This window comes from Oncorhynchus kisutch, linkage group LG19 (genome assembly GCF_002021735.2).
Source record: "Oncorhynchus kisutch isolate 150728-3 linkage group LG19, Okis_V2, whole genome shotgun sequence".
NCBI classification, from domain to species: Eukaryota; Metazoa; Chordata; class Actinopteri; order Salmoniformes; family Salmonidae; genus Oncorhynchus; species Oncorhynchus kisutch.
In genome coordinates, this window is record NC_034192.2 from 24,530,909 (window position 1) to 24,543,217 (window position 12,309).

The 12,309-nt window shown below is 41.5% G+C and overlaps 1 protein-coding gene across 3 annotated transcripts in view; it reads left to right on the forward strand.

The window, feature by feature from the left end:
• The window catches only part of dgkd (diacylglycerol kinase delta), a 130,523-nt gene that overhangs the window by 43,059 nt on the left and 75,155 nt on the right, over window positions 1-12,309 (forward strand). For all 3 annotated transcript variants that reach the window (XM_031797590.1, XM_031797591.1, XM_031797592.1), the window contains 8 exons: window positions 3,886-4,018; window positions 4,365-4,471; window positions 6,937-7,062; window positions 7,314-7,416; window positions 7,788-7,950; window positions 8,061-8,169; window positions 10,256-10,395; window positions 10,918-11,002. In XM_031797590.1, coding sequence (XP_031653450.1) covers window positions 3,886-4,018; window positions 4,365-4,471; window positions 6,937-7,062; window positions 7,314-7,416; window positions 7,788-7,950; window positions 8,061-8,169; window positions 10,256-10,395; window positions 10,918-11,002 — 966 coding nt within the window. The remainder of the gene's footprint in view (window positions 1-3,885; window positions 4,019-4,364; window positions 4,472-6,936; window positions 7,063-7,313; window positions 7,417-7,787; window positions 7,951-8,060; window positions 8,170-10,255; window positions 10,396-10,917; window positions 11,003-12,309) is intronic.

Sequence of the window (12,309 nt, forward strand, 5' to 3'; positions counted from 1 at the left end):
TGGTCAATGAAAATTGTGATAAATAAAAATATATACCAGTTTCATTTAAGGACCAAAAAATTGACAGCTGTGGCATTATAATTTGCAAAATAGTTGGGAGGAGATTTTTGATGTACTGATTCCATGGCACATGGTTTATGAATTGACACGCAATTTCTCATTCCTCCTTAAAAGCCCTAATCTGCTCACTTAAATTAATAGTGATCCTGGTCATTGTTATAGCATAATCAAAGTGAGGACAATCAGTAGTACTCCTCACCCCGCCCCAAACTCCACCCTTAAAACCTGTTGTGACTCGGGGGAAGTATCTTCATTTTTGGAAAAAAAACGTTCCCGTAGTAAATGGGATATTTTGTCAGGACAAGATGCTAGAATATGCATATAATTGACAGCTTAGGATAGAAAACCCTCTAACGTTTCCAAAACTGTAAAGATATTGTCCGTGAGTATATACCAGAACTGATGTTGCAGGCGAAAGCCTGAGAAAAATCCAACCCGGAACTGCCCCATATTTTGAAAGTGCTGCGTTCCAATGAGTCCCTACTGAGCTGTGAATGGGCTATCAACCAGATTACACTTTCTACGTATTCCCCAAGGTGTCTACAGCATTGTGACGTAGTTTTACGCATTTATGTTGAAGAATAGCCGTAGGCGGCTACATTGCGCAAGTGGTCACCTGATGCCCCCAGAGAGATTCTCGCGTAAAATACAGAGGTAGCCATTACTCCAACCGGTCCTACTGAAAAACGAATTGTCCCGATGGATATATTATCGAATAGATATTTGAAAAACACCTTGAGGATTGATTATAAACAATGTTTGTCATGTTTCTGTCGATATTATGGAGCTAATTTGGAATCTTTTTTGCCGTTTTCGTGACTGCAATTTCCGGGCGATTTCTCAGCCAAACGTGAAGAACAAACGAGCCATTTCGCCTACAAAAATAATATTTTGGGAAAAAAGGAACATTTGCTATCTAACTGGGAGTCTCGTGAGTGAAAACATCCGAAGCTCATCAAAGGTAAACGATTTAACTTGATTGCTTTTCTGATTTCCGTGATCAAGTTACCTGCTGCTAGCTGGACAAAAAGCTATGCTAGGCTATCGATAAACTTACACAAATGCTTGTGATTTTCAAGAATAGGAATATTTTCTAGGGATATTTATGTCCGTTGCATTATGCTAATTAGTGTCAGGCGATGATTACGCTCCCGCATGCGGGATGGGGAGTCAGTAGAAGAAAATGTAGCACAGTTACCATTGAAAAACAAGCTGTTTATCCCAAAAAAATATTACATTGCATCCAAAGATTAAATGGACATAGTTTTCATCAAGCCAGCTTTTTTCTATGGTGCTACCCGTTCCAGGGTTAGGAGTGTAACCACCAGAGGACTAGAAAATGAGATTGTGAACTCTGCAAATAACGTTTCCACTCTGAGAATGAGAATGGTAAATTACTGTAATTAATACATTCAGTCAATGCATTGGACTACAAAAGTGACCATCCACCCATGATGGGATATTAGCAGGACAATAGACTCTTGCCAAGGAGGGTAGGAAGGAGGGTAAGAGGAGCATTGTATTTAAAGACACTGCACAGTAGCCTACTAAACATATGTATTTTGAAATAGTAAAAAAAAAAAACGGATTCAATAACATATTTCTACCACGGTAGATGCTGTGTTTTTGGTTGATGGCCAATATTAAAAATGGACAAATGCATTCTCTCCGTCGCCCACACGCACTTTAAACATTTGGATAATAAAGCATTTAAAGGCTGACATTGGTTGATTTTAATACTTTCTGATAGACAAAATTTTAACTCCACCCATAACTTTTGAACTTTTGAACATTCCCAGAAGGCAGATTATTATAACCTACCGCAGGCCTAAAACCTATGGGTTTAATGTTCTGAATTAATGATTATATTGAAGATAGAAGCCGCCTCTTAATGAGGGCTGATCTCTGAGAGCTGATCTGTTATCCAACGATTATTATTATTATTTACCCTGCATTATAATGATATAAAAGCCCCTTAGATATTATCTGTAAGCTTTTACATTTCTAAATCAATATCACACACCAGTTTTGCCATAAAGTTTTGCCATAATAAAAAATGCCCCTTAAATATTAATTTTGAATCCTCCAATTTAGTCCACTCAAGTTTCTTCAACTGTCTTCCGACTGTGATTAGAGCGATGTTGTTGTGCCGTGATGCCAGCAGATTCCAGATTGCCTTTGCTGATCGTTCATCATCTTCAATCATCCGTGAGTCGATGGCTTGAATAGTCTCGTTAGAAATGTAATTTAATGTAAAAATGTACAGCATACAGTAAAGACCAGCAGTCAATTTATTTCAGCATTATTTTTAGCATTATTAGGCCTACTTTACTGTATTGTAGCCTACGGTACCTGTTCATTTTCCTGGGCTTTGGAGTTCGGCGTAACACAGGGGAATAGCACTGTCCATGACCATAATCCCCAAGTCTAACAGTATTTTACTGACATGTTTAATTATTCAAGGCTCCTTTCTTTTCTCTGTGCTGGAGTTCTTTTAAGAATACAAAAGAATCCAACCAGCCTTGATAGGCTATCAGCAGGACAATAGACTCTTACCGAGTCCACCAAACACATTGTTTTCGAACCAAATCTGGATGGATCCATAACGAATTACTATGGGAGTAAATATCACTGAATGACAGAAGTATTGCAATACAGTAGGCTAATGAAGGAAACAAAGTGTTGCTTACTGGAACACCCAAAGTCATCCAATTGTTATAATATGATATGAAGCAATAGCCTACCCGTGTATGGTCAACTATTTCAGCACCGTTTCGCGCTGCTCTGAGACAAGCATGGGGACTGGTCTTGATAAATCAATGAGATTGTTATTTTCACTGAATCTCCATTTGGGTATTGGTTACCCTAAAATTAGGGTGTGGAAATGTTATGATTATTTTGCTCTTCACTCGCAGTCACTTAGTAGCCTACTCCCGATCGGTCACGTTGTACAGTTCCATATTTTCCTAACTGAAACCCTGAGGGTTTCATTTTTCATGGAATAATATTAAATCAAATTAATTAATCTACATTTCTTAAAATCGAACCCATATACTATGTCTTTACAAATTCTCTAGTGCAGCCAACAATATGAAATTTTATTTTACCTTTATTTAACCAGGCAAGTCAGTCAAGAACAAATTCTTATTTTCAATGATGCCCTAGGAACAGTGGGTTAACTGCCTTGTTCAGGGGCAGAACGACAGATTTGTACCTTGTCAGCACGGGGGTTTGAACTAGTCCAACGCTCTAACCACTAGGCTACCCTGCCGCCCCAAACAGTCAAATGCTTCTCAAAGATGCCCTCTGGTGACCAAACTAGCACTAACTAGCATTAGAATTCTGTGGCAGCCCGCAATCTGTGCTGCAGTACGATGCAACTTTTAAAAGTTTCGCTGTATACATTTTTTAGCAAGGCAATAACGATATCTACGCTATTGTCTGCACTGGGTTTCTTATCCCTGATCCTGTTGGACTGACAGGGGTGCACGTTTTTGTTATAGCCCAACACTAACACACCTGATTTCAACTTCTTAAGCCTTTGATAAGTTGAATCAAGTGTAGCCTATTAGTGGTGGGTAGAAGATGGACATAAATCCTATCCTCTGTGGGAGGATATCCCAAATGGGACCCTATTAGGATATCCCAAATGGGACCCTATTTCCTATAAACTGCACTACTTTTGACCAGGGCCCATAGGACTCTGTATAGGGTGCTATTTGGGATGCAACACAGGATGAAGAAATCCTGAAATGAGTAGTGGTTATTAACGGGGACGATTTAGAGCTTATTTCCCCTCTCTTGTCTCCTCTGTTCCCATCGCAGTCCACCCAGTATAGCATGGATCACTTCTCTGGGATGCATAACTGGTACGCCTGCTCCCACGCCCGCCCCACCTACTGCAACGTGTGCCGCGAGGCCCTGTCCGGAGTCACCTCGCACGGACTGTCCTGTGAAGGTACGTACCTCTCTGTACACATACACACTGCCCTGGCTATATGCCAGCTAAAGGTCTTCACGGATCCACCTGTACCTGAATATCTGAGACCCAATCCGACCCGAGCGGTTCTGGATCTACAGGTCCGATCTGATATGATTGTCATGGATCTTGGGTATGTGTAATGTTAATTGACTTGTCTGGAAGATTGGAACGCGAATGGAGACACTATGCGCGAGACAGAGACGGTGCACACGAAAGAGAGACTGGTGGAATGCTGCGTCACAGTGTGTGAATGTGCATCTGTGTGTCTGTCTCTTTGGCTGTGTATGTGTTTGTCAATCTGATGCGTTTCTCCTTCTCACAGTGTGTAAGTTCAAGGCCCACAAACGTTGTGCTGTCCGAGCGACCAACAACTGCAAGTGGACTACTCTGGCATCCATTGGGAAGGACATCATCGAAGATGAGGATGGGGTGAGTGAGTAAGGGGTCAGTTTAGCATTTTCCCCCACTAATGGTGGAGGTTAGGATTGGGGAAGGGGAAGCTGAACCTAGATCTGTACCTAGGGGAAACTTCACCCCGGAGCTGTGTGAGGGCTCCTCAAAAATAAGGCTAGAGATATCCCCTGTACCCCAGCTAGAGAGAAGTGCAGTGTTGCCGGTTTATTAAACATCATTGTACGTTATGCAAAGTATACATCAAATATGTCGAACAGTATAAATAATTTTTTTTTTTTTTTTAAACAGTAAAAACAATCCATAATATCCTACATGCACAGTGTATCAAGAAATGGCATATACGTATAGGCTATATAGACTCACTTCAATCAACGATTTGTTGAATATATTGCCTTATAATAAATATATTCAACAAATCGTTGATTACAAGTAGTAACCTATAGTGCCATTGCTCACTATTCCTACTGTTAAAGACTTCTGAAATTATACCTACAACAGGGACTATCAGTTTGTTCTCAAAGCTAATCCTCATTCACTACTAGGTAAACACTCACTGCCCTCACTCTTTCACTCACTGACACTGCGGTGACATGTCATTGGGTGCAGAACATCATTCTGTGGGAACAAAGAACTAAAATCACAGGTGTAGTGTGTACAAAGCAGGACAGGGCTTGGTTTTGTACTGTGCAGTGATATTTGAGAGTTAAGAGGATGCTGTTCAGACAAACACACCAGAAAGGAACTATTTGTTTACATGACTAAATATCTAAAGTCAGTTTTCTAATGTTTTTATCATATAAAGTATAAAACTGCTAGAATAATATGGCACTGTGTTAGTTATGTGAAGAAACATTTACACTGAACATGCATCCCTGTTAGTGAGCATTTATTTGCCAAGATCGTGCATCCACCTGACAGGGGTGGCTTATCAAGAAACTGATTAAACAGCATGATCATTACACAGGTGCACCTTGTGTTGGAGACTATAAAAGGCCACTCTAAAAGTTGTAGTTTTGTCACACAACACAATCCCACAGATGTCTCAAATTTTGAGGGAGAATGCAATTGGCATGCTAACTGCAGAAATATCGACCCGAGCTGTTGCCAAATAATTTAATGTAATTTTTTCTAACATAAGCCGCCTGAATCACAGGTTCAACAGTACAGGGCAGATGGCAGACAGCGTGTATGGCGTCGTATGGGCGAGTGGTTTGCTGATGTTACGGTTGTGAACAGAGTGCCCCATCGTGGCGGTGGGGTTATGGTATGGGCAGGCATAAGCTACAGACAACAAACACAATTGCATTTTATGGATGGCAATTTGAATGTACAGAGATGCCATGATGATATCCTGAGGCCCATTATCGTGCCATTCATCCGCCGCCATCACGTCATGGTTCAGCATGATAATGCACTGCCCTGTGTCGCAAGGATCTGTTCACATTTCCTGGAAGCTGAAAATGTCCCAGTTCTTCTATGGCCTGCATACTCATCAGACATGTCACCCATTGAGCATTTTAAGGATGCTCTGGATCAATGTATACGACAGTGTGTTCCAGTTCCTGCCAATATCCAGCAACTTTGCACAGCCATTGATGAGGAGTGGGACAACATTCCACAGGCCATAATCAACATCCTGATCAACTCTATGAGAAGGAGATGTTGCGCTGCATGAGGCAAATGGTGGTCACACCAGATACTGACTGGTTTTCCGATCCACGACCCTACATCTCTTTTTAAATGTATCTGTGACCAACAGATGCATATCTGTATTCCCAGTTATGTGAAATTCATAGATTAGGGCCTAATGAATTTATTTCAATTTACTGATTTTGTCACGGTCATCATAACGAGGGGACCAAGGCGCAGCGTGATTGGAATACATTTTTATTTTATTTAACAAAGAACACTTAAACAAAACGACGTGACGCTATAAACAACTAGTGCTGACCTGCAACTAACCATAGACAATAACCCACCAAACCAAAATGGAAAATGGCAACCTAAATAGGATCCCCAATCAGAGACAATGATAAACAGCTGTCCCTGATTGGGAACCAATTCAGGCCTCCATATACCTAGACATACCAAAACCCTATAGATATATAAAAAGCCAAAACACACATACCACCCTCGTCACACCCTGACCTAACCAAAATAATAAAGAAAACAAAGATAACTAAGGTCAGGGCGTGACAGATTTACTTATATGAACTGTAACTCAGTAAAATGTTTGAAATTGTTGTTTATATTTTTGGTTCAGTGTATATTCCCTTTGGTACAAATTGTTGTCTAATGGGCAAAGGTTGGTTGTGCTCTCTCTCTCTCTCCCTCTCTCTCTCTCAATACTAAAGGCTTTATTGCCATGAGAAGTGTAACCACATAGTGTTGCCAAAGCAAACATATATAAACATATTAAGTCAATGATGACAGAAATAAATACTTACTGAATAATAACAGTGACTTCTCCCTCACTGCAGATCTCTATGCCTCACCAGTGGCTGGAGGGCAACCTGCCAGTTAGTGCTAAGTGTACAGTGTGTGACAAGACGTGTGGCAGTGTCCTCCGACTGCAGGATTGGCGCTGCCTCTGGTGCAAGGCCATGGTGAGTCTGCATGCGTGTCCATGTGTGCATATTTGGGTGGTGCTTCTTTGGGTTAAGTGCAAATCAGATAAGTGCAAACTTCATTACTACTATGCCACAATACAGTGGTAATGCACTTTTGTTTCTGCATGCACTGACTTATGACGTATTCACAGCAGTCACAAGGCCATTGTACTTATCAGGTTGTTGACTGTACATACTTTCCGTAATGCTCTTGTGTAGTGTGACCTAAAATGTGTGTCGATGTCCAGGTGCACACGCTGTGTAAGGAGCAGCTGTCCACTAAGTGTCCCTTGGGGCAGTGTAAGGTTTCGGTCATCCCCCCCACAGCCCTCAACAGCATCGACTCCGACGGTGAGTTCTGCTCCTCACTTCATCTCCGGGGCCAAGTTTCCCCTAGGTACAGATCTAGGATCAGCTTTCCCTCTCCCAATGCTAACCTTAACCGTTATTGGCGCTCAATGGAGACGCTCAATGGAGATTCTCCATTAATCTGTGTCTGGGAAACCAACCCTAGAAGTTCAGGTGTATGCCAGAGTCTGGTATAGAGGTTAAAGCTCCCGACTCCGGACCTTGTTTATCCTCCTGAATATGGGGGGTTTGGGGCTGTTCCTGTTTGTGGCCCTCTATGTGCCAGTCATTGGTCCTCATCTGCCTGTCATTGGTCCTCATCCCGCCTGTCATTGGTTCTCATTGTTCATCATCTGCCTGTCATTGGTCCTCAGGGTTCTGGAAGGCCACCTGCCCGCCTTCCTGCACCAGCCCTCTCCTGGTGTTCGTCAACAGTAAGAGTGGAGACAACCAGGGCATCAAGTTCCTGCGCCGCTTTAAACAGCTGCTCAACCCTGCCCAAGTCTTTGACCTCATGAACGGTGGGCCGCACCTTGGGTGAGTCTGCCCTGTGAGTCTGCCCATGCTTCTGACATGGCTGTGTGTGTTTCCGACAGCACTGTGTTTATTGCTGCTTGTCTTAGGGGGCTCTCTTCTGTGTCTCCTAGTTTACGGCTCTTCCAGAAGTTCGACACGTTCCGGATCCTGGTTTGTGGGGGTGACGGCAGCGTGGGCTGGGTCCTCTCTGAGATCGACACTCTGACGCTCCACAAACAAGCAAGTTTATCCCGCCCCGTCTCCATCTGCAATGAGCTGAAAATAAGCTTCCATCAGTTGGGCTACACCAACTGACTCTTGGGCTCTTTCTCAATTTGTGTTTCCTCTATTTCTCATGTTCTTGGACATCAGACTTTCTCATCTAATGGGTTTTGTGAAGGAGGCAAGGAGAGGAATCAGGAAAAGATGAATTGAGAAAGAGCTTTTGCTACTTTCCCATCATCCCTCAGCAATCCCTGAGCCTAGCAGGCTACTCTGCCAGCCAGCCACTCTCATGTTTCCCTTGTCCCTCTTTTAGCAATCTAGTAACAAAGCTACCATTTTATAACACTCCCTCCCTCTATTAGATAGATAGACAGAGAAACAGACAGTCCACCACTGCCCTCTGCTGGTCGTGAGGTACACACAGTCCTGGCTTTCCGGGCTCTGTGTTCACATATATTAGTTATTTTCGGTTGCTTGAACACTTTTCTTGAAACAGGGTTCACTGCAAAACAGTTACCACATCCCACTAAACTGAAGTGCGTTTGCCAAAACAACATATTTCCCTTTCGAAATACACTTAACACCATCAACTTAAAATACCTATCACAAAATTACACAAAATTACTCTCAAAACAGTATAATTTGTTGTTTAATGAGAAGAGGACTTCTGCAACATCCTAGAGCATATAATACATGTGACTGAACAATCTGAATCCATCAAAACAGTATAATTGTTAATGAATAAGTAGGTAATTTCACCATTCAATAGGTAATGCCTCAACAAATACTACACTGAACAAAAATAAACGCAACATGTAATCTGTTGGTCCCAGGTTTCAAGAGCTGAAATAAAAAATCGCAGAAATGTTCTATACTCACAAAAAGCTTATTTCGCTAAAATGTTGCACAAAAATGTGTTTACATCCATGTTAGTGAGCATTTCTCCTTAGCCAAGATAATCCATCCACCTGACAGGTCAAGAAGCTGATTAAACAGCATGATCATTACACAGGTGCATTGACTGATTTTCTAATATGAACTGTAACTCAGTAAAATCAATGAAATTGTTCCATGTTTATATTTTTGTTCAGTATATTAATTGGGTTTTGTTTGGAGCGCACCTGTCAATGTTGAGTAAGGACGCGGACCTGATTGTGCATAGAAGTAGGCCTAGGCTACCTGGCCTGCAATTAAATGTAGGCTTATAAATGTGCCCATTTGGGGATCTGATAGTATTTTTGATTGACTTAACTCACCACCACTAATGAGCTGTGTAGCTTCTTAAAGTAATTTTTTCTTCACCTCAAACAGCAAGTAAACAAAGTCTGTTTCTACGTCCATTGAGAATGACAATACTTCCTCAATGTAGTCTATTTGAAAAATGTTTCCAGCTCTCTCCGTTTTGATAACCACTCGGTATAAAAGTGAAAACAAATGTCATGCTCTGATCCGGTGGAAACATCATAAAATATGCCTAACCCTTGCGTAAATAAATAATGCCACAGATGTCTCAAGTTTTAAGGGGGTGATAAATTGGCATGCTGACTGCACAGAGCTGTTTCCAGATAATTTAATGTTAATTTCTCTACCATAAGCTGCCTCCAACGTAATTTTAGAGAATTTGGCAGTACGTCCAACCGGCCTCACAACTGCAGACCACGTGTAACCACACCAGCTCAGGACCTCTGCATCCGGCTTCTTAACCTGCAGGATCGTCTGAGGGGGGTTGCTGAGGAGTATTTATGTCTGTAATAAAGCCCTTTTGTGGAAAATAATTAATTCTGAGTGGGCCTTGGAGAGGCCCACCCATGAATGCACCCCTGCCCAGCCATGTGAAAACTATAGATTAGGGCCTGATTTGTTTTATATGAACTGTAACTCAGTAAAATCATTGAAGTAGTTGCGTTTATATTTTTGTTTAGTATAAATATAACCATCAATATGCATTTCTATGACAAAAACAAAATGGTAGGAGTTACTAATCAAAGATTTGATATGTGAGCTATATTCGTGTTTTCTGAATTAGGATTAAATGGGGGAGAACGGGGTTAAATGTAACGGGGGTCAGTTGTAACTGGATAAATAACTTGTTGTTTTGCAGTGCCAGCTGGGTGTTCTGCCACTGGGGACAGGAAATGACCTCGCCCGCGTCCTGGGCTGGGGCTCGGCCTGTGACGATGACGCACAGCTGCCTCAAATACTGGAGAAGCTTGAGAGGGCCAGCACCAAGATGCTTGACAGGTAGGAGAGGGAGGTAGGATGGGAGGAATGTAGAGGGGGGAGAAGCTGTAGAGAGCCAGCACCAAGATGCTCGACATGTAGGTGAGGGAGGGAGGAGGGAAAGAGAGAGAGACTTAGGGAGGGAGGAAGAGAGAGGGAGGAGAACGGGGTGAGGGAAATATTCACCAATATGCTTGACAGGTGTGAGAGGGAGGAAGAGCATGTAACTAACTGTTAAAAAGGTACCATTAAAGGAACCATTTGCAGAAATAGCTCCACCATTTTCTGGTTGTTAAAATTCTAACAGTTGGCCTAATTTCAGATTGTGTAGAGAGTCATTTTACCATCTAAACCGCTGTGAAATATCAATGAGAATGAGAATGGCAGATTTCTAACTCAGATTTCTATGTAAATTTGGTCAGGTTGCCCAAAAATGTATATATTGTAGCTTTTAAGCCAGTCCAGGAGTTTCTTCTGGTCAGGTCAGAAAGAAAGAAAAAAAAGCAGGCCCTATATTATCCATTGTTTTTATTTTTCGTCTAGGTGGAGTATTATGGTGTATGAGACAAAGTTCCCACGGCAACATTCCAGCTCTACGGTGACAGAGGATTGCAGCGATGACTCTGAGGTACCTGGTCTGTGGTGTTTAATAAGAAGCACATTTATGAAATAGCTTATTCCAGTTACTAATAAGCATGTACCCATTTAAGAAAATGACTGTAAAAACTGTTGAATCCCCTTGTATTGATGGGGAATTTAAAAATGGTATGGTTGAGATGGCAAAAGCTATGACAAATAAGTCTGACGGCACAAATTGAGAAATCATGTGACTAAACTAAATAAAAAGAAGAAGAAACTATACTATGAAATAAAAAATAATAATATAAAGAATGATAGTAAAAAGTTTTGGAGCACCTTTAAAAAAAAATTGGGCAAAAAGACAAACTCGGCTCATCATTCAATGAATCAGATGGCTCATTCATCCCAAAACCCACTGATATTACCAACTACTTTAATGATTTTTGCATTGACAAGATGAGTAAACTTGAGGCATGACATGCCATCAACAAACGCTGACACTACACATCCAAGTATATATGACCAAATTATGAAGGACAAGCATTGTACTTTTGAATTCTGTAGTGAGTGTGTAAGAGGTGAAAAAATGAATTGTTGTCTATCAACAATGACATGCCACCGGGGTTTGACAACTTGGATGGAATTTTACTGAGGATAATAGCGGACGATATTGTCAATATAAGCCTACTAGATGGGGCGGCAGGTAGCCTAGTGGTTAGAGTTTTGGGCCAGAAACGGAAAGGTTGCTAGATCGAATCCCTGTGCTGACAAGGTAAAAATATGTTGTTCTGCCCCTGAACAAGGCAGTTAACCTACTGTTCCTAGGCTATCATTGTAAATAAGAACACTTAACAAATAGCTGCAGTTAGTTTCAGAATGGGTGGCAAGGAATAAGTTAGTCCTAAATATTTCTAAAACTAAAAGCATTGTATTTGGAACAATTAATTAATTCACCAAACCCTTAACCTCAACTAAATCTTGTAATGAATAATGGATTGTAAACTGACATGGTCAAAACATATTGATATTGAACAGTGACTAAGATGGGGAGAAGTCTGTCCATAATAAAGCGCTGCTCTGCCTTCTTAACAACGCTATCAACAAGGCAGGTCCTACAGGCCCTAGTTTTGTCACACCTGGACTACTGTTCAGTTGTGTGGTCAGGTGCCACGAAGAGTGAGGAAAATTACAATTGGCTCAGAATAGGGCAGAACGGCTAGCCCTTAACAGTACAAGGGATCTAACATTAATGAAATGCATGTCATTCTCTCGTGGCTCAAAGTGGAGGAGAGATTGACTTCGTCACTACTACTTTTTGTAAGAAGTGTTGACAAGCTGAATGCACCGAGCTATCTG